Below are 27,036 nucleotides of genomic sequence, written 5' to 3' on the forward strand. Positions count from 1 at the left end.
TAAAAGTTACAAGAATCCTTAATGTTTGTGAGAGGAAGAATTAGACTAAATGTAGCACATTATAGCCATTAGTTTTATGTTACATGATAAACAACCACCAACTGTGAACTGTGACTCACTTACTGACCTACGGTTATTTTGAAATGAATCGCGCGAGAACTTACCATCAAGCGTGGTTTTACCATGTCTAGCGCGAGAACTTGCCACCAAGTGTGATTTTGCCATGAGTAGTGTGAGAGCTCGCCACCAAACATGATTCTGCCGTGAATCACACAAGAACTCACCTTCTGGCATTGTTTTAACGTGATCGCGTGAGAACTGAGTCAAGCTAATCAACGCTAAGAAAAGACATTCATTCATTTTCATCTCATCTTTGCTCGTGAACTAAAATGTCTATAGCTTTTAGCCCAGTCTTTATTTTGTAAACTACATTTTTGTCTCATTGACACTAGTCAACAAAAATGGATCCTGATTTACGTATGCATAAAAAAAATAATAATGCATTTTATTTATATCACTCTTTTCTATAGTATTCTCAAAGCGCTCATATTAGATGTATTATTAATACACGGCTCACCTATTCACACTCTGGTGGTAATAAACGACCTAAGTAGCCAGAGCAGCCCTGGGGTAGGCTGACAGTGACTCCCAGTGCACTCCTACAGCCCTTCTGACCACAACCAAACATTTATACACCAGTGTGAGTGGCGCCGAAGGCAATGTGGGTCTTGCCCAAGGATACAACAACCCATTATTTGGGCAGAGCACAAATCCATCACCCAACCTTCTGGACGACTAATCCACAGCCACCCCAACTAGGATATCTGTTAATTTGTGTTTAATTCTATTTGGTTTTGTTTTTTTCTTGTTATATGTTTACATGACCAATCAATCAATTAATCAATCAAAGGGAATGATTGTGTTCCCACGAAACCATAAAACATAGACTTTGGACGTTGTCCTGATGCAAAGATTTTTTCTGCATTACTTTAACTGATATTCTTTTGTATTTCGCTTTGTCAAGGTTACTTCCTTGAGTTCTTGGAGCCAGTCAACAATATCACACACTTTCAGGGCCAGACAGCAACACTTCACTGCAAAGTGTCTGGTAATCCGCGACCGATGATTCGCTGGCTTAAAAATGATGCCCCCGTTGTCCAGGAGCAGGGACGTATCACTGTCCGCAAAACCGAGGCTGGATCCAAGCTTAGGATCACCGACCTTGACACTACAGACACTGGCTATTATCAGTGTGTTGCCTCCAATGCTTACAAAGTGATCTATGCCACAGGCGTCCTTTATGTCAAACTGGGTAAGGTTTGTTTACACAGTGAATCAGTATCTCTATTTGTCTTTTTCACAACTTTTTAAGTAGCATGCATAATCGTGTGAATCACTGATGCATTTTTGTAAAAAGTGAATTCATGTTTGATCATGTTAATCCACAGGGCAGATGCCTACTCATGGGCCAGATCATACGTAAGTGAACTCTTTCTTTTTTTTGAAACAGATTGATAACCATTACTTCCTCATGTTTGGTCATGTTTTTGTAGCGATGGAGACTTTGTATACTTGAACTTTCCAAAAAGTTGCATTAGTTAAGAAATACTGTTGGAAAGTTCATACCACTTCAATGTCAATGCTATCTTCTAAGTGGGTTTAAAAAAGGAACCAAAGACTCAAAAATACATTCACTAGATACAAGGATTGGACATACTAGCTGTTCTAGATGGAAAATAATGCCGCTTCTATTAGAAGAGACTGGTTTTGTCTACGTGTCTGCTCGTTGGGGATTACACTTTACTGTATTACTGTGTAATTTTTCTTAGCAAGTTAAAATGTCCCATTATTGGTGCGCTATTTTTAGAACTGACCTGTGGGGTGTCATGTTATTCTTGGAACTAACTACGAGTTCTACAGGTAATGGTTGGACTCTGCCAAGTTACCCTTTTAGATAACTTTTTGGGTGGGTGGGGTGTTTTGGATTGATGGATGGACGGACGGACGGACGGGCGGGCAGGCGTTCGAACGGGCGCCTGGATGGATGGGAAAAAAACAACATTTTCACAGAGATGTACAGACTTCTCCACTGTATGTTTTCCTAAAACTATTCCCCAGAATTCTGTGTCACTTCATACATGATGAAGTAAAAATAATCGTTTCTTGATGTTTTAGCAATTCCTCAGTACCACCATCGTAATTACTTTAAGAATTCTTCAGGAACTTTGATTGTGTCAGATTTGCTTTAAATCAATCTTAACATTAAAAAAAAAACAGTTAACTAAGTAATCATTTGTGCTGTGTTTTTAAGGTCACACGAAAAAGGATTTTGCCAACCATACCGTGGCATTGCCTGTGCTCGCTTCATTGGCAACCAGAGCATTTATGTGGAATCTCTGCAGATGCAGGGCGAGAGTGAAAATCGCATCACCGGTAGAAAAAAAATATTTTTGATTACAATTCTAAAAATCCAAGCACCCGTTGTTTCTGTTTTGGTAATCATTTGGTCAGTTAAACAATGTAAGCACATCTCTTCTTTTTTCTAAGCTGCCTTCACAATGATTGGCACCTCTACTCATCTGTCGGATCAGTGCTCCAAATTTGCCATCCCCTCTTTCTGCTACTACGTCTTCCCTCTGTGTGACGAGAGCTCCCGGAGTCCTCGGCGACGTCAACTCTGTCGAGACGAGTGTGAGGCCCTGGAGAATGACCTGTGCCATGCTGAGTACACTATTGCCAGATCCAATCCCATGATCCTCATGCAGTTAGAGCTCCCCAGCTGTCACCTCCTACCTCACCCAGGAACACGTGATGCTGCTTCATGTATGAGAATCGGAGTGCCACCAGAAAAACTCGGCCCATGTAAGCTGATAAGATGAAAAGTAGTCATTCAAGATGATAGGCAGGCATCGTGGCAAAATAGTGTCCTACCCATAATGTGTTTTACAGATTCCCCCACAGACCACAGCTGCTACAATGGAAGCGGGGCTGATTACAGGGGCACTGTCAGCATCACTAAATCCGGTCACTACTGCCAGCCATGGAGCAGTCAGTACCCCCATACTCACTATCTGTCTCAAGACTACCCTGAACTATGGTCAAGCCACAACTACTGCCGAAACCCAGGAGGCCAAATGCAGGCTCCCTGGTGCTTTACTTTGGACCCTCGAGTCAGGGTGGACCTTTGTGATATTCAACCTTGCAGTAAGTACCATGCTATCAACTAAAGCAGCCTTTCTCAAACATTTTGCACCATCAAAAACTAGGGATCAGCATTTTAGGCCTCCGATCCCAATCCGATCTTTTAACCTCAAATCCGATCCGATTGTGAGTCCCGATCCAATGTTTTCCCTTTAGTATTGAAATTTATAAAACTGAAATATATTTTGAGCAAGTAACTCAACTTTTTATAAGACTAAAATTCCATCAATAAGCATTATTATTATTATTATTATTATTATTATTATTATTATTATTATTATTATAAAATCTTAAACATAAGAACAACCTTGAAAAGTTTCTGTATAACTATAACCGGGGTCAAACTACGGAACAATCTAAGTGAGGAACTCAAGCAAAGTCCAAATATCCACCAGTTTAAAAGAATGTACAAAAATATGTTGTTTAGCGGGTACAAAGGCTAAAAGTGCCAAAGGGCTACACACAAGTAAAAATGAAACAGAAAAATATGTGAAAGTGTGTCTACTTGTGTTCTGTTGTAGAACTACAGTACATGTTGAATCATTAGTTTAATGGATAAAGGGGTAGGAATCTAAAAAGCTATGCTTCCTCCTACTCCTTTTCGAGCATTCTTTATTGATTTATTTACTTATGTATTATTATTGTTATTAATTAATTTATTTATTTTTGTTGGTTTATTTTTTGTTTGTTTGTTGTATGGACTTATGTGTGGCACTTTAGAGTGTTATTTGTTGTTTTTTTTTTTGTTTTTTGTTTTGGATGTTCAAAATAGAGATATCAATCAATCAATCAATCAATTATTGTAAAGCCCATAAAATTAAAATGTTACTGAGAATTAATGGTCAGCTTCAGTTTAATATTTTAGACAAAAGTAAAAAGAAAAACACTGACTTGGTACAGAAAGTGCTATCCAAGTGTTACTGATATGGGCTGGTTGTCGAGCAATAAACTCGACCAACCTTTCTGTGATTTTCTTTGCCCTCTTGTTTTCCTTGGAGTATTTGTCTCTCCTCGTAACGCCCAGCGTTTGTTGCTTTGGTTTAGCAACCTTTCCATCTGCAGCTTTACAAAACACTTCATACACATTGTGATGTTTTGTCCTCAGATGACGAATCAATTTTGTGGTGTTAGATGTAGCTACCTCTGCTGCTACCTCCTCTTGAAATTGCCATATTGCAGACATTGCAAGTACCGTTTTTTTCCGTGTATAGTGCGCAAAATTTTACTAATTTATTGTCCTAAAATCCGGGGTGCGCATTATACATGGGTACAAAAAAAAAAAAAAAAAAAATTTTTTTTTTTTAATTTTTTTTTTTTTTTTTTTTTTTTAAGTCCCAATGATCGTCACACACGCAGGGAGACAATGGGTCCCATTTTTATAGTCTTTGGTATGGTCTTAACTAGGCTGGATGTAATTTTTTTTGTTGGCATTGATTTCTCCGACTGCCCATAAACGCACCACCGCGCTTCGTGCGCGCACGGGACAGCAAACGAGCAGGTGATCGAGCAAGCGTCTGATACGAGAGCATTGCGGTCGCATGGAGCGTGTTTGAAGTGAACAGCAGAGAAGAAAGGCAAAGTGTTGTGAAATAAAATGCACAGAACGGATGCGCAAGACACGTCAGCTATATAAAGAGCGAGAGTTGTTTTCTTCCTATTAGTTTCAATTCACAGTTTAATTAGCAGTTTCAATCAGCAAATAACAAAATGCGTATTACAGGTAATATTTTATTTCACAACACTTTGCCTTGTTCCTTTGGTCTCTGCTGTTCATCCTAAAACACAAAGGCGCTCTTTAAGCAATGCGACAGTGAGCGCCCGGCGCGCTGCACCAAATTAAGCTCCCTGCGCAGTGCGCACTGAGGTCCACTTAAATTTTAGAAAGTACATCAGGACTTTAAAAATATCTTCTAAATTTCAGCGACGGCTCTGTCACAATAATCGACCAGCCCGGTGCAGTTGGGCGGTCGGCGGCGCGCTACGGTTGAGCGTTCTCTCGCGCGCTCTCTCTCTCGCTCTCTCTCGCTCTCTTACACACGCAAACCGGATATCATACGGAGGCCGCCATTACAGATGCGCAGAACGGATGCGCAAGACACGTCAGCTATATAAAGAGCGAGAGTTCAGTTCTCTACCTAAATCCGTATTACAGGTAATATTTTATTTCACAACACTTTGCCTTGTTCCTTTCTTCTCTGCTGTTCACTTCAAACACGCTCCATGCGCACGGAGCGCGGTGGTGCGTTTACGGGCAGTCGGAGAAATCAACGCCAACAAAAAAAATTACATCCAGCCTAGTTAAGACCATACCAAAGACTATAAAAATGGGACCCATTGCCTCCCTGCGTGTGTGACGATCATTGGGACTTAAAAAAAATATATATATATATATATATATATATTTTTTTTTTTAAAAATTCATAAAAATTGGGTGCGTATTATACATGGGTACAAGCTTTTTTCCAGCATCAGCATGCCATTTTTAGGGGTGCGTACTATACATGGGGGCGCACTATACACGGAAAAAAACGGTAGCTTTAGGACAGTCTTCACTCTGGAGAGTAAAATATTTCCACATGTCTGATATGCTTGCTTTGCACTCCACAGAGGTTTGTATTGCGCAGCTATCGTCAACCGTAACTAGAGAGTACTTTACGGCATTTGCCGTAAAGATCGCCACGACTCTTCAGCTAATTTAGCCGAGCTCCGATCACCGGAAAATAGGAAACGATTGGGGTGATCCGATCTCGGGATCGGGACATCCCTATCAAAAACGCATACCTAGTACACCAAGTGCCACCATCACCAGACACTGTAACATCATGCAGTTTGCATTGCACTGAAACAGTGATTCTCTAACTTATTAACTTTTGCTAAGCATATGTACAACCAATGACAGCTCAGCTTCAGAAAGCTGGTAAGCCGTGATTGGTCGTGACCTGAGTCACAGCAAGTGGCAAAATGGCTGACCCCTGAGACTGATGAAAAGGTGGATCTTGCCCGTGTAATTCATATTCCACAAACAAACCATTAATTAGAAAGCTGTGTTTCGACTATTTGGGCTCCACAGAACATATTACAAAGGAAAATTTGGGGGTTGACTACCGCTTTAAGTGTCCTCCTCATTAAACATCAAGCTTGAGTGCGCACATATGATGAGGAAGACAGAGAGGAGATGGTAATGTCCATAAAATCTCAAATATTGGTATGATTGTTTTGATCATTTTAGACATTGATTTGGGGAGATGTGCACGTGATGTGCACATGAATTTTGGTGGCGATTGGTCATTTTTTTCAACCATGCTAAACCTTTTCTCTATAGTGAACATCTATGTGGAGGAAAAAGTTTTTTTTCTTTCTTTCTTGAGATAGGTCATACGCTTTGCGCAGGAAGTGAAATATGCATCTGTCAGGTCGCATTTTGCGTGTAGGAGTAATAAGCTATGATAAATGAGGGCCACCCAGGACTGTAAACTAGTATGTATGGCAGGGGCCACTAACGTGGTGGCCGTGGGCACCAGATAGTATTGGAGGAGCTCACCAGTGAAGTGATCTTTTGAAAATGTTAATATTTGCAAAGATTTCAAGAAATAAAGTTAACATATTGGTACGTGTGTAACGTCGTTGATTAATGTAAGAAATCGTGAACATGATCAGTGTCTTAACATACATGAATATAATGACTTATTAACTTCCAATTAAAGGTCCCTTCAGCAAATTTGTCATCTCAGAAGTGTGGATGAAATTGGTAACCCATTGTATTAATCAGTCCCCAAGCAGTAGCTCTCACTTTTAAAGAGGTGGTTGACTGCAAGTGTATTGGATACTTTGTATTTACTGCATGCAAATTATTCACCACTGATTTTTTTACGCTCACCGAATATGTATTTTGAATATAACGTCCACTTAACTTACTTTGCTATCATCTTTCTATTCGCAGAGCCTCCAGACAACCTCAGAAAGGAGATTCTGTTCATTTTAATCCCTGCAATCGCCATCCCTTTGGTGATTGCTTGCCTCTTTTTTTTGGTTTGCATCTGTCGAAATAAGCAAAAAGCACCAAGTGACACGCCTCCTCGCTGCCAGCTGAACAGCTCACCAAACCAAGACATGGAGATGTCTCTCCTAAACCAGCACAAACACCAGGTGGGATGGCTGTAGTACAAAAGTGTACAACATTTCCACTACAGTGAATCATCTAAGGTTGGAGGAATTCTGATTAGGATTGCTGCTGTTAAACCTCTGATATGTTCTAATTTCGTAAAGATACAATTGATCTAGTCATTAACAATTGTTTCAGTTACAGTAGAAAAGGCTCGCTGGACATTCATGGCAATCAAGTGTCACCTTTGTCCATCCCACCTCCCTGCTGCAGTTGTCACCAGGAATTGAATTGAATTCCTTTATTGTCACTGTTAACGCAGTGTTAACTGTGAAAATCAGTTTGGCAGCTCCTCATGGCAGGTCATGCACATACGTACATGTATATAAAACAATATAAAATACAGATAAAATGCAATCTTAGGTCAGTCTTCGCAAGGGATGAACATGGGTGGGGTGATGGTTTTAACAGCCTGATGAAAAAAGCTGTTGCTCAATCTTGAAGTTCTCGATTTTAAAAAGCGGTCTAAAAAAAAAGTCTATTCGGTCGGCTCTGAAGACAGCACGGCCCGCTAGCTCGATAGCCGGGTTGGGGATGCAATGGTCCAGCCAGGACTCCGCGACAACCAGACACAGCACTCCAGACCGTGAGATGTGCTCCGCTCGTCCATCCCGTTGGTCATCAACCGGGCGTCAGCAAGAAAGAGACTGGGGATGACTGGCCTGCACGGGCCAGTTTTTAGCTAGTCCTCCTCCTCCGCCCCGCTTCCGCCTTCCATGTCCACGCCGCCCGCGCCACTCCAGTGGGGGGACAGCAAAGCCAGCCGTGCTTAGCGGCCGCCGAATCCCCGGGGGGATCGTGTTCCAGAGAATCAAGATCTTTTGCGGGCAGAAGGTGTTTACTGCGACCGACAACACTTCCGCTCTGCTGTATTGCACACATGTCACAAGCAGGGATGGGATGAGTACTAAAAATGTTACAAGAAAAGTTACAAAAAAAGTTACAGAACTGCCAACAGCTGAGGAGCGCCGAGCCGCAGCGTCTTTGCGCGCCGCCACCAACTGATTTTCACAGTTAACACTGCGTTAACAGTGACAATAAAGGAAAGAACATAGTGTAGACTTTGAATAAAACATTATGGGAGTTAGGGTGGCAATGAGAAACAGTCAGCGCCGTAGTAAAACACTGAATGGAACTAGACCTGACAGTATGTAATAGGGCCTATCTGTACTTGGAAGCAGTAGGCATCTTACACTCGCTGCCTACAACTTTACTAAAGCCGAGTCATGCTTAATTTACTTTCATGGTTCACCGTGGCATACAGAATGTGCAGGGAGGAAATGTACTGGCATCCATGGTAAACTGTGAGCCTCCAGGACTGAGCAGTCCTGTCCTCCCGCAGCTTGTTCCGGATACTATAATAGATTGAGAGAAAACATAGCAAGACTTAAATAAAGACCAAACCATTTCCAAAATCCCGCAGCACACTGCATTTTGGGCAAAGATATTGTGAATGTTGTATGAGCAAGCCTTTGTGATGTCACAAAAGGGAATTTACCACCCGAGACAGAGATCATGTTAAAGCCAAAAGGTGCAGTGTTAGAACTTGGACGGTGCACAAATTGGTGGTGACTCAAATGGAGATTCAAATTGGCAATTAAAAATGAACAGGGAATTATAATTTAGCGATTCAAATCAAAACGAATGGGGCACACAAAATGGCCACATTTGCCTGCGAGTATGTGGGACGTGTGTACAGTATGTGCAGCGTGTCCACGTGCCATGTGAAAACACGTTGCGTTCAAGTGGGACATCTGCAAGTGTTGGCGCGTTTATGGGAATATTTAGACAGCTAGTGAGCATTAAATTCAACTGTTGAGCTGTCAGTCAATAAAGCCCAGCTTGTCAACGCCTCTGTCCTCACTTTGCAGTTGGCCTCACACGCCATCCTAGCAATGAACAAAATGAGATTGCAAACTAGCTAACTAGTTGGGCAAATGGATTTAAAACACTACCAAATAAGTAAAACTATACCACAAAAAACACACCCTTGAAAAACCCCAATGGCACGGAGCGAACATGCAAACTCTATGCAGGAAGGCTGGGGCCCGGAATTGAACCCCGGGATGGTGAGGCACACTTGCCGACCAGTTGACATGTCCAAAATTGCTTTGCGAAAAGAAAAACTGTTTACAACGGTTTGTGACCGCAACCTTTTAAGGACCCTGACAAAATACCAACATTTGCTATGTGCGTAAACACTTGCAGTTCTGTGAGATACGGGCTTAATAGAAACCAAGTCATTTATCAGAGCAGGTGTGAAGTATATTTTTATTCCTTATCTTTTGTGTATTTTGATCAAACAATGTCAGAGACTGTTTATTTAGACACCCGAAAACTATTTTAAATTCAGAAGACGTACTGAACACATCTATCTTTGTCTGACTTATTTGACCGTTGGCCATATTTTTCGAGGACTTGAATTAGATTTTTGTGGTTGTTTTTCTGTGTACACAGGCAAAGCTCCGGGAGATCAATGTATCAGCTCTAAGATTTATGGAGGAGCTTGGTGAGGATCGGTTCGGCAAAGTTTACAAAGGGCATCTGTATGGCACTACACCTGGTGAGCAGACCCAAGTGGTGGCCATCAAGACACTGAAGGACAAGGTTGATCCCGCCCTCGGTGAAGAATTTCGCCATGAGGCCATGCTCCGCTCTCACCTTCAGCATCAAAATATTGTTTGTCTTTTGGGTACCATCACCAAAGAGCAGCCACAATGCATTCTATTCACTTATTCAAGCATTGGTGATCTGCACGAGTACCTTGTGGTGCGCTCTCCCAACTCAGATGTTGCTAGCTCAGATGATGACAGAACAGTCAAATCGACATTGGAGCAGGCAGATTTCCTTCATATCATTACCCAGATTGCCGCCGGAATGGAGTATCTTTCTAGCCACCAGGTTGTTCATAAAGATCTTGCAGCCCGGAACATTCTGGTTTTTGACAAGCTAAATATAAAGATCCTTGATCTGGGCCTCTTCAGAGATGTCTACTCAGCTGACTACTACAATCTGATGGGGGCAAGCCCCTTGCCTATTCGATGGATGTCACCAGAGGCACTGATGTATGGCAAGTTCTCCACAGACTCTGACATCTGGTCTTATGGTGTTTTGCTTTGGGAGACCTTCAGTTATGGTCTACAGCCTTATTGTGGCTTCTCCAACCACGACGTGATCGAGATGGTGCGCAGCCACCAGGTTTTGCAGTGTCCTGATGACTGCCCAGTTTGGATATACACCCTTATGCTGGAGTGCTGGAGTGAATTCCAAGCAAGGCGGCCTCGCTTTAAGGATATCCACACACGTCTGCGCTCCTGGGAGAGTCTTTCAAATTATAATAACTCTGCTCAAACGTCAGGTACCAGCAACACTACCCAGACAAGCTCTCTCAGCACCAGCCCCGTTAGCAATATCAGCATGAGCACAGTGAATGCTTCACGCTACACTAGCCCAAAAAAGACCTCCCCCTTCCATCAACCTCAGTTTATGCCAATGAAGAGTCAAATGCATAGGCCGATGGTCCCTCCACAGCTCTACATCCCTGTCAATGGATATCACCCTATGCCAGCCTACCAGTACATGCAGAATTTCTATCCCATGCAAATACCCATGCCCATGCACCACCACCCAGCCCCGATGGTTCCAAAACCGAGTTCTCACCACAGTGGCAGTGGCTCCACATCAACAGGCTATGTCACCACGGCTCCTTCCAACAATTCTATGGCAGAGCAAGCAGCCTTACTCACTGAGGACTCTAAGACCAACAATGAGGACTTGGTTGACAGGGCATCCCAAATCGAGCTAGAGCAAAATGAGCACTTGGTAGTGCCTGAAACAGAATTACTGGGTGACAGTGAGCAACAGACTGACGAGCTGGTGGTCCAATTGTCGGACACATAGGTGGTGGTGGAGTGGGGAGCGTACTATGTGAAATATTCTGTTAACTATGTGTGCTTGCTTCCAAAAAGCAATATGAAGTGAAAGGAGCAATTTCCAGTGACAGTGGATGAATGTTGAAAAATACTTTCTCAAGTAGGACTGAAATTTGTGCTTCCCAATCTCTGCTTTTTAAGCTTGGGTACGCTACAGTTGGTGTTTCCATTCAGATGTTTTTCCAATGTTGCTGTGCAACATACACAAACAATGATTCAACCTCAAGATCTTTTATGTCTGTGGTTTTACTTGTTTTACTTAACGTCGCATTACCTTTGATCAACAAACATGGGGTTATGCAAGCTAGGATAGCTATTTGATGAATCTTCATACTACGTTCATATCCTAAAGGAATTATCCTCACAACTAAGAGTAAAAAAACATCTACTTTCAGAAAAAGCAGAGCCAAAACTAAGTTTTATAGAGAAAGACTTATGCATTCCGTTGTGTCTTGAAGATCATTTTATATTATTATGGATGTTATTATCCAGTAGTATACATGTACATTGGCCACAGCCATAGAAGCAAAGAATGTATAATGAATAGAAACACAATAGAAAAGAAGTATTGTTTTCAAATGAACAAATTGTATTTTAATTCAGTGATATATTTTACAATTTTCCAATATTGGTACTCAAGCTCATGGAATCATTTTTCCCCACACTTTTGCCTTATTTTTTCACTAGCATTTGTAACATTGTTTTTTTCACCACATTGCACAGATCTGTAATTTATATTCTTTAGTTTGATCCCCCCCCCTTTCTTTATTCCTTTATTGAACATTGCTAACCCTGGTGTTGATTTAATGTGCCCCACCAGTTGCATGATTTTTACAAGATTTTTTTCACTTTCTACACAATTGTGTACATTCAACTATAGAATGTTCAATAAATTCTTCTTAAATAAGTTAATTGTTGATCAAAGTTCATAATAGCAGAACATCTGACAACACTTGTATTGCCATAAAAAAACTATCACAACTTGGACTTAACATTCAGCCATATTTAAATCTAATTACTGAATTACTGATATTTCTGAATATTACAGCAATGCTAAACATGTGTAAAACAAGAGTGTATTAATGTTCTATTTCACTATACCTAAATGTTAACAAAATCCCTACGTCTACACACATGGCTTGCTTTATTTTTCCAGTGTGAAATTGCAAACAATAGACTACTTTCCTGAATGTTGGTCACGCAAGATAAAAAAAAAAAAGTATCTTTACCTCTTTGACAGATTTAAATTTACTCTTACTCAGATTCCTGCTCATGGATCACGATTGCGGTAAATACAAACGGCAAACGGCGTTTAAGTTTATACGTGTCATACAACAGTGACCTCTACGGGTCAAAACAAGTAAAGATAAGAAATAAACTTCCAAATACATAGTGTACATCCATACGTGGGGTCGGTATGACTCCATTCATCCATTTTATATACCGCTTTGCTGGAGCCTATCCCAGCCGTCATCGAGCAGTAGGCGGGGGACACACTGAACCGGTTGCCAGCCAATCGCAGGGCACACATAGACGAACAGCCGTCCGCACTTGAGTTTGCTTGAAGGTAAGAATGTATTCATGATGACTTGGTCGCTCCATTGCAGGTATTGTGACGACAAGTTGAGCCCTCGACCCTTCTCTAAAGTCATTGGCTGGAATTGTGAAATACAGCCATGTGATTGGCTAAAGCGGTTCTCAGTCAACCGTACACTGCCAATGCACTTAACTCCTGACCTACTAACACAGATCCATAGTCAGAAGCCACATTGGTGTGCAAAAAATCGGAGAAAAATGTGGTTCTTTTCCTTTTGTAAAATTTAGTCTACCCAGATATTTCCTCACGTTTGAGAGGACAAATTCATCGCTGATGTATGATTTCTTCGTTAAGGACAGCGACTCTAATATCGCCACCAGTTTTCAACTAGCGACAAGGTATGGTGAAAATGTGAGTATCGACTTTTAAACCGTCCCTGCCAATTGAAATACAGAATATTTACCTGCGTCGATGTATGCCCAAAGGGTGGGTGCTGGTTAGTGTGTGACCCAATTTGGTGTGTAACTCTTTTTTAAACTTAAAGTAACCTAATTGTTAACCAAGCATTAGCCAGCGTCGCGCAAATACGTTGTACTGTATCGTCGGGCCGCCATCAGCAAGTTTTATAAACAAAGAATGGTTCCTTACTAATGTTTCTAATTGTGCAGCGCTCTGGGATGCCTGGGAATTGAGTGATTGGGTCACGTAATGGTTCTGTAAAGTCACGTAGGCCTTGTTACCAGTGACAGGAGTTTACAGATTGCAACAGCCAAAAAACTGGTTTGGGCTCACTGTGTCACACTGATGGTGGCAGACGGTGTTTTATTCTGTTGTAACCAGACAGGAAGTTCTTTATCAACGGTATCGTTTGATTTACTGTTCCGTCTCACACTGTTAAAGTGTGGACTTTTTAGGGCGTCGATCAAGCCTCATCCGCCAGTGTCTGAGTAAGCGAGGCAATGATGTCATGTACTAGAATCAATGCCCACGTTGTCTTCATTCAGATTGCTGCGTCGATTATCTCGCTTTTATCTGGATCCACTGTTTAACCAGTGTTATATATTTACACACAAACAAAGTAGGACAAACATGCGTCTATTTCGTTTTTGCTACACCAGCAAACATTGCATAATGTCTGCAGCAACAGAAATTTCTGGCTGTCACAGGCTGAGGGAGGCGAGGGGTGGTTATTGTGTAATTCTGACACAATGAAGGAATTCTGGGGCGATACCGCGTTGACGGCTCGCTGAAGCGCAGCCAGCCCTGGTCCTGTCTGGCTCTGATTGATTCACTGCCTCCATCATCCAGATTGTGACAGAACATACCAACTCCTGTAACCACTTTTTTTTTTTTTTTTAATGTTTAATCGGAGGCGGCTCGGTGGCACACTGGGTTTAATGTTCGCCTCACAGTTAGGAGGGTGCGGGTTCGATTCCACCTCCGGCCCTCCCTGTGTGGAGTTTGCATGTTCTCCCCGGGCCCGCGTGGGTTTTCTCCCACATCCCAAAAATAACATGCTTGGTAGGCCGATTAAAGACTCCAAATTGTCCCTAGGTGTGAGTGCGAGTGCAAATGGTTATTTGTCTCTGTGTGATTGGCTGGCAACCGTTTCAGGGTGTCCCCCGCCTACTGCCCAATGACGGCTGGGATAGGCTCCAGCACGCCCGCAACCCCCGTGGGGACTAAGCGGTTCAGAAAATGGATGGATGGATGTTTAATCGGTATCTTTGAATTATGACGCATCAAATTCCTAAAAGACTAATGCAATCTTGCTATTAAATGAAAACAAATTTCTTAGATTTTTATCGTTTGGAAATTACTCTTGCAGTTCGGTGGTAAAAGTAATCTTTTGTATAATTTTAAAGGAAATCCAAATTTAGAACACGTTCGTGTTGCGGTGGCGTCACTAGGTTTTATGGAGAAGGGAGGGTTGGCCCCCAGGAGATGGACAGATTTAAAAACAATACAAAATGGTGTAAAAGTCACCATTAGATCAGAAGTTTTATTTAAGCCTGTTTTTAATACAGTACACGGGATGTGAACAAAATTAACGACAAAAAATCTGCAAAATATGTTCACATTGTATATGAACAAAAAGTGTATGCAAACAAAGGGCACTGTATGACCTTAGCCCAGGGGTGGGCAAACTTTTTGACTCGCGGGCCGAACTGGGTTCTAAATTTGGACCGGAGGGCCGGACCAGCAGCAGATGGACGTAGGCGTTGTGTGAAGTCATATAAGCGACCTGTAAAGGTCATTGCATAAAAGATCTTGGCCTTTAGTAGGTAGTAAAGCATGGATATTCCAAACAAGTTTTTTGAAAACAAATGCATTTATTAACAGCATTAAAAAAAAATAATTCACTAAAAAACTGCTATCAGTGATTCTCATAAAATACGACACTGTTATTATGAATAACAATCTCCATCACTTCAATGCCTGCAGGTCAGATTAATGAAAGATATTTATCTCATGAGATCACATCAAACGGCAAACATTCTGACCAAATATATCATCTTGAAGAATCGGTGAAAGCATACATCCAAATAAAGTAATCAAAACAGCAACACGGTGAGGGGTATCTGAAAATCAGAGCAGAGTTTTAACTCGCAAACACCTGGTAACAGAGGTGAGGAAACGGGAAACACTTGCTTAAAGTAAGCCTTAAGAACTTTACAGGTTAAGATTAGTCGCAAATAGGTGGTGCATCAATGTCCTTGAGCATCCTGCATTGTTTGAAAATGAGAATGGTCGCTAGTTTCAATCCCTGCTATGTGTACAAATCATATTCAAAATGCATTTTTTTACAATAAACTTGAGAGCCTCCCGTTCATTTTCAGTGGGAACAGTGTTGTTGGTGTCCCTTTTTTGCTAGTGCGTCATAGTCTGGAGTAAAATTTGTTGTGGCAATTCTTAGGCGAGATCCGAGGTGTTGGTCCGTTTACCTTGATCTGTGACGGGTTGATGTTGATGTGGCTGAACGTCACGTCGCGTACGTCGAGCCAAATTGGCCACTCTTTTTTAAACACTCGGCACTCACTTCTTTTTTTCGGGCCACTCATTTTAATGGAAGGATTCCAGGGGAAAGTTTGTGGGTGGCTTTAGCGCAAAGCTGCATCTGAAAGCTCAGCGCGCGAATTATAAGAATGCTGTCGTCAAAGCCCACGCTCTAAATTCGGGACTGATACGAATAGAGCGAGAGTGCGCCAAGTCCGTACTACTGAGTACGTACACGCACTTGTGAGTGTGCACCGAGCTTTCTGACACGGCTTCCGGTAGTAAATGCGCAGGCGAGCGCTTCGCCATCTACTGGGAAAACGCAGTCATTGCAGGCAAAATGACAAAAAAAAAAAGTTTAATAATACAATTTGTTCAGGGTTGGCGGGCCGGATTAAACGGTCCCGTGGGCCGGATGTGGCCCGCGGGCCGTAGTTTGCCCACCCCTGCCTTAGCCTCTACTTCTGCCTGCCTCTCTATATGATACAATTGATGTAAGGCTGCTAGATTGATAGAATTTTACACTTAATTTAGATTTTTTTTTTCTCTAACTTTTTTCATTTTCCTCATTAAATAAAATACATAAACTGGGCTTGTAAGTGAAAAATGAACCTTCGCTTTTAACTATCCTCGGTTTACCCTTCTTTTGATGTGCCAGGATTACGTTCCTGGGAAAAGTTCCTTTTGCAAAGTGTTTTTTTATGTAATTAGTTAATGTAAACTAATTGGTGACTCTCTTAATGTAATCCCACAGTTTTTGTGATGAAGAGGAGGATTGTCTCTCATGGAAGATTTCATCAGTTCTTGAAAGCATTATGAGGAACCATTAAATACAGAGGATAGAATCAGTTATAAATATGCAATCAGTCAAGGAAGAAATTTACGCCAGTGAGCCCTATAGTGGAGACGATGCCCTGCTACTGGCTGTGGCCTTACAAGGGTCTAACCGGGACATGATAGGTACTGTCTCTGGTATACCATTTATAGCTAAAACTACCTGTCGCAGGAAAAGGGAGTTTATCCCAGAGGAGAAGAAAGACACTGTTTATTGGGAGAGACGACGCAAAAACAACGAGGCAGCTAAACGCTCGAGGGAGAAGCGGCGTATAAATGACATGGTGCTGGAGAACAAGCTGATGACCCTGGGAGAGGAAAATGCCTCCCTCAAAGCTGAACTGTTGTCGCTTAAACTCAAGTTTGGCCTTTTGAGCTCAGCCGCATATGCCCAAGAAGTTGAGAAGTTGTCTAGCCACAAGAGTGCTCATCTCTATCAGCAATTTGTCACAGCCAGTGCTGATCAAAGCAGTTTCTCCAGCAAGGAAACTGAGCCTCATCACCTGCGCAGTAGCTGTATTTCAGTCATCAAACATTCACCAAATATATCCAAGGCATGTGCTCAAACTCAGGGTAGTTTAAGTATGTGCAGAAGCACCGAGGTCAAACGGGAACCGGCAGAGAATGGCACCTTTCCACATGAGAGTAGTCCGTATGAACTCTTTAGGAACTACATGGCCAGCTCTTTGTCAAGAGTCTACGCTCAATCTGCTCCATTTTTACAGATCACCAGGTCATCCAGTAACTCGCCCAGAAGCTCAGATGATGGTGCTGTGAGCAAATCATCAGATGGTGAAGATGAGCAGCAGGTCCCCAAAGGGTTGATGACATCTGCGGCTGACCCAACAAGTGTTATTGTATCCACACACAAAGTGCCTGAGGCCAGTTCTTCCGCTCTGCCTCATAAACTGCGAATCAAAGCAAAGACCATCCAAATCAAAGTAGAAGCTATCGACCCAGAGTACGAATCGGCGGAAAAGTTCTCCTCACCTGTCAACGGATCCTTTCAAGCATTCTCAGACACCTCAGTGTGCTCTCAGTCCTTGCTGTGCCCTTTGTCGGAACAGGTCACCGCCATGCAGGACTGGACTCAGCGGTCTGAGCAGTGGGATAAAAGTAGCACAAAAACACCTGAGGATAGCTGTACGAGTAGCAGGCAAAACCATAGCTTCTCAGACAAACCAGCTGTGGATATAAAACAGCCATCCTATGCACATTCAGATGGAAAGGAGTGCAAAAGTGGCCTCTGAGAAAACGCAGCAAGGGAAACATCTATTTAACACAATGAGTCCCTACTAATAGCTTGCCTGCCTGAATAACCTAATGCTATTTTCATCTTCACTTATTTGGTATTACACTGTGTGGTTGATGTTTGGCTTTGAGCAACTTTTCTGGTCACTGTACATTTTCAAGTAAAAGATTCTGAAATTGAAAGTGGTAATTAGTAAGCACAAAACAAAGCCCAATGTAAATGAGGATTAGTTATACTTCAAACATAAATTGAAATATAATGTACAATTTTACATTGCTGATTGGATCTGTAAAGCCCATTCTTTTGAATTTTGATTTACCGTATTTTCTGGAGTATAAGTTGCTCCGGCGTATAATTTGCACCAGCCATAAAATGTATAATAAAGAATAAAAAAACATAAGTCGCACCGGAGTATGAGTCGCATTTTTAATGGGAAATTTATTTGACAAAATCCAACACCAAGAACAGACATGAATAGGCAACAACAGGCGTAATGGTACGGTATGCTCACGTTAAATAAACACATAAATGAGGAACTGAGAATGTGCCTGACGTAACATATTAAGGGTTATTCAAATAACTATGACATGTCAAGTTTATTTATATAGCCCTAAATCATAGACAAGTCTCAGAGGGCTTCACATGTACAGAAATTGTCAATTATTCTCAACATCCCCTGATCTTAAACTCCCAGGAGGGCAAGGACAAACTAAAAAAAAAACTATTGGGGAAAATGAGAAGTGACCACAGATGGGAGGATCCCCCTTCCAGGATGACCAGGCTACAATGGATGCAGAGAGGGCACATAATGTAAAACAATCCAAAGAAACAGTGGATATCCATATTCAAAGTGAAGAGCTGCAGGAAGGTGCCCTCAATTGTCCTGGCAGTGTCTTCGAGGGTGGTAATCCGCCTCAGATCCCTCATCCCGATTGGTCGACAAGAAATCCAGACAGCCATTTTCAGTTTGGGTGTCACCTAACCCCCTCGCCAGCTGGAGGACATAAATATACATAAATAAGTTTATCGAACCATCTGTGTCACTCCAAACCATTAAATCCATCGAAATCTTCGTCCTCTGTCTCACTTATAAACAACTCCGCTGACTCCGGAAGTAGATGCGGCACTTTGCTGACATCAGACTCATTGTCAGTTGCAGTTCCAATGTTTCCACAGGCCTAGAGTGTCCTCATGCGGTTTAGTGTGAAAATAACATGTAAAATCATACACGAGTGAGTAAGTAATGTGTTAATGATCAAGTAATATTGTGTTAATAATTTCACATATAAGTCACTCCTGCGTGTATGTCGCACCCAAACTAAAACAAATGCAACTTATAGTCCGGAAAATACGGTACTCATTGTCAACTGTCTCAACTGTGTTTTCATCAGTTGCTATCAGTGTATACTTGTTCACATAAAACTACAGTACTATTAATAACGAGAGATTGTCATCTTTAAGAAATACTGAAAATGCCATTATTAAATTACATTTTATGCAGTTTTGAACATGCCGCATTCGTGAGCAAATAAACATTGGAAATGAGTAGTCATTCCTTGATAGATTCACATAACAAACAAGGTCAGACTAATTTGGCATATTTTACAAAAAAATCACAAATGAGAAATATAATTATACCTGTAAAAATACTTTGTGCTTATTTGATAACTACAAAAAAAATGTTGAGACATGTTGGATGTCAATCATTCGTGTAGCCATGACTCTGTTCCAAACTTGGCATCTGATGATTTTGCAATTTTCCTTGATAGTCAGTGTGGTTTACAGATTTGAGGGAGATGATCTGCAAATTTGAATACGTTCTGTAATATTTGGGATTTTATTAAACAAAATAACTATTGTAGAAACGGTATTTTTACTGTAAAGTGACTCGAAATACTGTGTTCCAAATTACTATGCAGTTTCAACTAATGAAATAGGTTGAAAAGAATATATGTAGTGCATTTCTCTCCTTAGTTAAAAACTATACATACATAAATCATAACTAAAATTTTCTTTACTGGTCAAGTTTTATATTAACTAAAGAAACGGTCTTCAATCTCACCTTAACTCACTCATCCATTGAAATTTTACAGTAGATGATGTCTGGCTGTCACATAAGACACAATGGTGGATGTAAGAATTGTTACCTAAAGCTTTCGTTTGGAGGAATACTGCCATTCACCCTCAGACATTTTAAGGATTGTGCCACAGGTTCCAATAGGGTTGAGGTCAGCAGGTGACGGTGGTTACACCATGAATTTTTCCTTTACATATTATGTGGTAAAGAGAACTGATACCATATACATTTCTTATTGTATGTAAGACAACTCGTCTTACATACAGTCAGATATGCTCAGTGGCCTAGTGGTTAGAGTGTCCGCCCTGAGCCTGGAGGGTTGTGGGTTCTAACCCTGGCCGGGTCATACCAAAGACTGTAAAAATGGGACCCATTGCCTCCCTGCTTGGCACTCAGCATTAAGGGTTGGAATTGGGGGTTAGAAGGAGTGGAGCTCTTTACAAGTCCTAGGCTTCGTCTCCCTCCTTGCACAGTTGTTGATATAATATGTGCTAAACAATAAACTAAACTAAATGTATATGGTATCATAGTTCTTTATATGGCCTTAATCTTGTTTTGACGCATGAGCCAACATTCTTTCTCCACGTGTGTTTTGGGTACAGCGGCTTCCTTGTCTTCCCACTTTGTACGTGTTCTTTTCAGGTCTTCAGTTTCAGTTGATCGCCAGGTCTTCTTTGGCCTCCCTTCTCTCTTTTTCCCTTTTCTGGCACCCATTTTAGTGCATGCTTAAATTATCAGGTCATTTTGACTCCTTCAGGCTACTTCAAAGGGGACAGTGATCTTACTCCTCTTTGTCTCAGCTTAGACTTCACTCCGCCACGATTGTGCCGATGTCACAAACTTGTCTGAATGTGATGACCAACCAGAACTCCATTCATCACCATACATACAATGTAGCACCACATTCAACAGTGAATAAAAGTGAGTAAGATTAGTCTCCATAAACAGTATTTATGTGAGCTGAATATTGTCATTTATCCAAGTAATTTCGTTCTCACATGACATTGAATCGATCGCCAAAGGCGAAGAGATTTAATGCCCTGAGAAATACCGTATTGGCCCGAATACAAGACGGTCTTTTTGCGTTGAAGTAAGACTGAAAAAGTGGGGTCATCTTACATTCGGGGTCTAGACATTATACCCATTCACAACGCTAGATGGCGCCAGATATCTTTAACGCGAATGCTGAACTTAACTCCCCAGGCCAAAGCGAACCCCTCTTACAAAGAAGAAAAAGAAAAATAGCGGTAGCAGTTTGCATTATTTTGTTGCAATGTTTTTCCTTATTCAGATTTGTTTCAAGACTACAGTTACAGTTAGACTTCAGTTTGATGTTAATGAAGTTATTGCAATTTTGTTGTTTTATCACAGTAGATTGGTTTATTTAAATTTAATGAACCGGAAGCCATTCATTTACAAATGTGATTGCACTTTAGTTTACATATTTAAATTTTCAGATATTAAGATGTGATTGACAGTTTTTGCATGATTTGAATGAGGCAAAATAACATGCTTTTTCTCTCGCATATATTGTTATAATCATTTGTTTCAGATGTACTGTAATTATTTCCTGTATAAAAATTCAATTTGGTGTTCAAAAAGTATTTTTTCAAACTCAAGTCTTGAAAAAGAGGGGGTCGTCTTATATTCGGGCCAATACAGTAGTCTCCATGTACCTGTTTGTCACATACAAATGAATAGTATGATGTTCTTGAAATTTCCAGTCTTCATTTCTTTTGCAAGTTTCTTTAGCAGAAAAGCCCCCCTCCCCCCATTATGCATAGAAAAATGGGACCTTAAGTCAACACCCTGATGTAATTTTCTTTCACTTTTAGTTTTAGTCGGGCAACGAATAATCATGTCTGACAGTAATCGACACAGAGACGTGCTTTACCGGTCAAACTCTAGCATGCATAATCTGGAACACTTACAGTGTATGTGTGGCGTTTTTCTTTTCCTTATAGTGTTGCTGTTACTCCTCTCAACATAGTCCTTTCAACTACCATTCCGCTTTGATGCACTGGTAAAAAGTTAACAGCCGTTGCATTCCTGCTACCCCAATCGATGGCAGTTTGGCAAATGTTGCCAAAGGTTTTTAACTGGCTGTTTTGCCTTAAAGCTACAATCCATAAAAGTTTTGATCAATGAGATACGTATGTCAGAGACACTCAAAACTGTGTATGTACTTGGAATGTTTCAGGTAATGTAAAAATGTGGACATTACAGTGTGGTATTTAGTACTTTAATAAACTGGTGGTCACATTTGATAGAATTTTATTGTTTTATACAAATTGTATATATAGCACTTCAGCAAAATACTTTAATGTGATAAATAAACAAAATATATGAAGAATAAATGAAATGTAATGAATTTGTAGTGGTTCTTGTCTTTTAAAAAGATTTGTGGATTTTAGTGCATTGTATTCACCATTGCTTTCATGCTACTTTCTTGCATAAATTCTCATCAAACTCTCATCAGAAATCATACTTTCATTTGCATTGTAATATTTAGAAATGTTATTAATTGCTTCCAGGCTTCTCCCTTGCCCACCCTAAAAGCAAAAAGGGTCAGATGTATTTTAATGAGGCAAAAATTACAATAGATATCTAAAATATCGTATAAAAAAACCATTTGCCACACGTTTTGCTTCAATTCGATGGGAACTAGAGAATGCAATTTCGGAAACAAATTGTGTGTGAAAACTGAGAGGTTGAATGAAAACTTGAATGATAATAAATGATGTGAAATGACATTGAGTGACTGGAAATGAGCAAAACATGTTGAAGTTGGTTGGATAGGTAGAATCGGTCAAAAAAAATTAAATTCCATAAAAAGAATGTGTGTGCGTGTGCGCGCGTGTGAGTGTGCGTGTGTATGTGCGCGTGCGTGTGTGTTGTAATGGAGAAAATGTTGAATTTTTGGTAAGTGGGAATTTTTTGGGAAGTAGCCATAAACTAAAAAGTTTAAAGTTGGAAAAGTTAGAATCAGTCAAAAAATGTAGACATTAAAGAAGAATTTCTGATTATTTTTTGTGGGTATTTTAAAATCCACAGTGTTTGTTATAAACTACGTACAGTGGAGCCTCGGTTTTCGAACGTCCCGGTTCTCGAACAAATCTGTATTCGAACAATAAATTCGGGATATTTTTGCTTCGGATGTCGGACGAAATTCGGTTGTCGAACCTCGCGAGATGAGCCGAGAGGACCCGCATGCCAACTGACTCCGTTCGTTATTACATTCTCGTTATTCTGAGGATTGCATCAACTCTAATCATGCCTCCAAAGAAAGCAAGTGGGAGCAGTAAAGCCATCCTAAAACACAAAGACGCTCCTGAAGCAATGCGACAGTGAGCGCCTGGCGCGTTGCAGTTGCGCGATCGGACAAAATTAAGCTCCCTGCGCACTGAGGTCCACTTAAATTTTGGAAAGTACATCAGGATTTAAAAAATATTTTCTAAATTTCAGCGACGGCTCTGTCACAATAATGCGACCAGCGTGGTGCAGTTGCGCGGTCGGCGGCACGCTGCGGTTGCGCGTTCGGCGGTGCCCAAATGAACAAATGCTTAAAAAAGGCGGAGTTTTTTGCTTGGAACGGATTAATTTTTATTCCATTATTTGTAATGGGGAAACCTGATTTGGAATTCGAAGGATTCACTTCTCGAACAGCCTTCTGGAACGGATTGTGGTCAAAAACCGAAGCTCCACTGTATATACTTTTCTACACTTTACTACTAAAAGTAAGAACATCTCAAAAGTTTTTGTGTACCGTTTTTTTCCGTGTATAGTGCGCCCCCATGTATAATACGCACCCTAAAAATGGCATGCTGATGCTGGAAAAAAGCTTGTACCCATGTATAATACGCACCCAATTTTTGATTTTTTTTAAATTTTATTTTATTTTTTTAAGTCCCAATGATCGTCACACACGCAGGGAGGCAATGGGTCCCATTTTTATAGTCTTTGGTATGGTCTTAACTAGGCTGGATGTCATTTTTTTTGTTGGCGTTGATTTCTCCGACTGCCCGTAAACGCACCACCGCGCTCCGTGCGCGCACGGGAAAGACGCGTGCGGACGTGAAAAAGGCGGCTCTGTATGGGAGAGACGTTGAAGAGGAATAAGAACACCCTTGGAAACCAAAACTTGCCGCTCGTCGTGACTCGGAGCCGCAACAAATGTTTCGGATTTGTGTAGGGTACATTGTGACAGACAGCAAACGAGCAGGTGATCGAGCAAGCGTCTGATACGAGAGCATTGCGGTCGCATGGAGCGTGTTTGAAGTGAACAGCAGAGAAGAAAGGAACAAGGCAAAGTGTTGTGAAATAAAATATTACCTGTAATACGGATTTAGGTAGAGAACTGAACTCTCGCTCTTTATATAGCTGACGTGTCTTGTGCATCCGTTCTGCGCATCTGTAATGGCGGCCTCCGTATAATATCCGGTTTGCGTGTGTGCGAGAGCGAGAGAGAGCGAGAGAGAGAGTGCGAGAGAGAACGCTCAACCGTAGCGCGCCGCCGACCGCCCAACTGCACCGCGCTGGTCGCATTATTGTGACAGAGCCGTCGCTGAAATTTAGAAGATATTTTTAAAGTCCTGATGTACTTTCTAAAATTTAAGTGGACCTCAGTGCGCACTGCGCAGGGAGCTTAATTTGGTGCGGTCGCGCAACTGCAGCGCGCCGGGCGCTCACTGTCGCATTGCTTAAAGAGCGCCTTTGTGTTTTAGGATGAACAGCAGAGACCAAAGGAACAAGGCAGTGTTGTGAAATAAAATATTACCTGTAATACGCATTTTGTTATTTGCTGATTGAAACTGCTAATTAAACTGTGAATTGAAACTAATAGGAAGAAAACAACTCTCGCTCTTTATATAGCTGACGTGTCTTGCGCAGCCGTTCTGTGCATTTTATTTCACAACACTTTGCCTTGTTCCTTTCTTCTCTGCTGTTCACTTCAAACACGCTCCATGCGACCGCAATGCTCTCGTATCAGACGCTTGCTCGATCACCTGCTCGTTTGCTGTCTGTCACAATGTACCCTACACAAATCCGAAACATTTGTTGCGGCACCGAGTCACGACGAGGGGCAAGTTTTGGTTTCCAAGGGTGTTTTTATTCCTCTTCAACGTCTGTCCCATACAGAGCCGCCTTTTTCACGTCCGCATGCGTCTTTCCCGTGCGCGCACGGAGCGCGGTGGTGCGTTTCTGGGCAGTCGGAGAAATCAACGCCAACAAAAAAAATTACATCCAGCCTAGTTAAGACCATACCAAAGACTATAAAAATGTGACCCATTGCCTCCCTGCGTGTGTGACGATCATTGGGACTTGAAAAAAAAAGAAAAAGAAAAATTATAAAAAAGAAAATTAAAAAATTTTTTGTACCCATGTATAATGGGCACCCCAGATTTTAGGACAATAAATTTGGTAAATTTGGTAAATTTTGCGCACTATACACGGAAAAAAACGGTAAGTGCCACGGGGCGGTAGTCATTGAAGCAGGACGGAGCAGGTTTCTTCGGCACAGGCACGATGGTGGCAGCTTTGAAACACGACAGGAGGATGGCCTGCTGCAGGGAAGTGTTAAAGATGTCCGTGAAGACACCCGTCAGCTCACCAGCGCAGTCCTTCAGCGCTCGACCCGGGATGTTGTCAGGGCCCGCCGCCTTACGGATGTTGATAGCGGCAAGCGCCCTCCTCACGCTGTCGGCGGAGAGGCACAGGGGCAGCTCGTGTGAAGGGGGAGTGGCCTTCAGCGGGCAAGTGCTGTTCTGAGCGTCGAAGCGAGCAAAGAAGCGGTTAAGGTCATTGAGCAGACGGACGTCGCCTTCACAGCTCTGGGGCGCGGGCTTGTAGTCCGTGATGGTCTGAACGCCCTGCCAAAGGCTCCGTGCGTCCCTGCTGTCCTTGAAGTGGGCGGTAATTTTGCACGAGAACGCCCTCTTTGCTTCTTTGATGCCCCGGGACAGGTCGGCCCTCGCAGTCATCAAGCCAGCCTCATCCCCCGCTCTAAAGGCTTTGTCCCTGGCCCTCAGCAGCCTGAAGACAGCCCCTGTCAGCCATGGCTTCCGGTTAGCCCGAGTGACGATGGATTTTGAGTGAGTCACATCATCAATGCACTTCCTGATGAAGGAGGAAACAGAGTCAGTATACTCCTCAATGTCTGTCCGATCGTCGCAAGTGGCAGCCCTCCTAAACATGTCCAAGTCAGTAGAGCCAAAGCAGTCACGAAGCGCATCAGAGGCACCCTCAGGCCACACCCGTACCCGCTTGCGAACCGGTCTGGATGTTCTCACCATTTGTCTGTAAGCGGGCAAAAGCATAAAAGTGATATGGTCAGAAAGTCCAAGATGGGGGAGGGGGGCGGCTTTGAAAGCACCTTTATGCAAAGAGTAGACCAGGTCCAGGAAGCTGTCGCCACGCGTCGGAAAATTAACATGCTGGTGAAGCCTCGGAAAAACAGACTTCAGGTTAGCATGATTAAAATCCCCAGCGAAGATGGTGAAACCGTCAGGGTGCGCTGTCTGTTGTTCACTGACAGCCTGGTACAGTTCACTAAGAGCCGCGATCCTGTCGCCTTCGATGTTGGAAGGCGGGATGTAAACCGTGACCAGCAGAAAAGCGGCAAATTCCCTTGGCAGGTAAAAAGGACGGCACTTAATGATCACAAACTCCGCCAGTGGCGAGCAGTGCTTGCATACCACTACAGAATCCCGGCACCATTCGTCACGGATGTAGACGCATATTCCACCTCCACGAGATTTTCCCCCTTGTACAATGGCCCGGTCCGCCCGTCCGGCGACGCTTCAGGACGTAGCAGTCCGAGCTCCTTTAATGTCCCCGCATCAAAGTCCAGAACTCGACAAAACTCGCTTTCGCCGATGTCGAGCAGAACCTGCCTGCCGTACTTGTAGCACGACTCAGTACGACAAGACGAACACATAAAACTGCCGGACAAACACTCATCAGACGAGCAAAACACCGTTCGGGCGGGACAGAGAGAGGTCGCTGCGTATGCACGCGCCGCCATCTTGAAAAATGGTCTTTGCT

General features: G+C 42.2%; 2 protein-coding genes across 3 annotated transcripts in view; both read left to right on the forward strand.

The window, feature by feature from the left end:
• The window catches only part of ror2 (receptor tyrosine kinase-like orphan receptor 2), a 55,598-nt gene extending 43,396 nt beyond the window's left edge, over positions 1 to 12,202 (forward strand). Inside the window, exons 3-9 of the mRNA XM_061294146.1 lie at positions 1,025 to 1,312; positions 1,449 to 1,479; positions 2,312 to 2,433; positions 2,548 to 2,862; positions 2,950 to 3,204; positions 7,142 to 7,347; positions 9,821 to 12,202. Coding sequence (XP_061150130.1) covers positions 1,025 to 1,312; positions 1,449 to 1,479; positions 2,312 to 2,433; positions 2,548 to 2,862; positions 2,950 to 3,204; positions 7,142 to 7,347; positions 9,821 to 11,263 — 2,660 coding nt within the window. The 3' untranslated portion in view covers positions 11,264 to 12,202. The remainder of the gene's footprint in view (positions 1 to 1,024; positions 1,313 to 1,448; positions 1,480 to 2,311; positions 2,434 to 2,547; positions 2,863 to 2,949; positions 3,205 to 7,141; positions 7,348 to 9,820) is intronic.
• Positions 12,203 to 12,940: 738 nt separating this feature from the next.
• Positions 12,941 to 22,363, forward strand: nfil3 (nuclear factor, interleukin 3 regulated). 2 transcript variants are annotated; one of them, XM_061294152.1, is made up of 2 exons: positions 12,941 to 13,230; positions 16,584 to 22,363. In XM_061294152.1, exon 2 carries the CDS (start codon positions 16,687 to 16,689, stop codon positions 17,911 to 17,913), a length of 1,227 nt encoding a protein of 408 aa, XP_061150136.1. In that variant the 5' UTR covers positions 12,941 to 13,230; positions 16,584 to 16,686; the 3' UTR covers positions 17,914 to 22,363. The 2 variants fall into 2 exon arrangements, with proteins under 2 accessions (XP_061150136.1, XP_061150135.1); XM_061294151.1 differs by having other exon boundaries at positions 12,942 to 13,243.
• Positions 22,364 to 27,036: the final 4,673 nt, after the last annotated feature.

The sequence above is a fragment of the Syngnathus typhle genome, linkage group LG12, assembly GCF_033458585.1.
Source record: "Syngnathus typhle isolate RoL2023-S1 ecotype Sweden linkage group LG12, RoL_Styp_1.0, whole genome shotgun sequence".
NCBI classification, from domain to species: Eukaryota; Metazoa; Chordata; class Actinopteri; order Syngnathiformes; family Syngnathidae; genus Syngnathus; species Syngnathus typhle.

Excerpts from the sequence above, each read along its gene's own strand:
- nfil3 (XM_061294152.1), top strand. The coding sequence starts at position 16,687 with ATGCAATCAGTCAAGGAAGAAATTTACGCCAGTGAGCCCTATAGTGGA.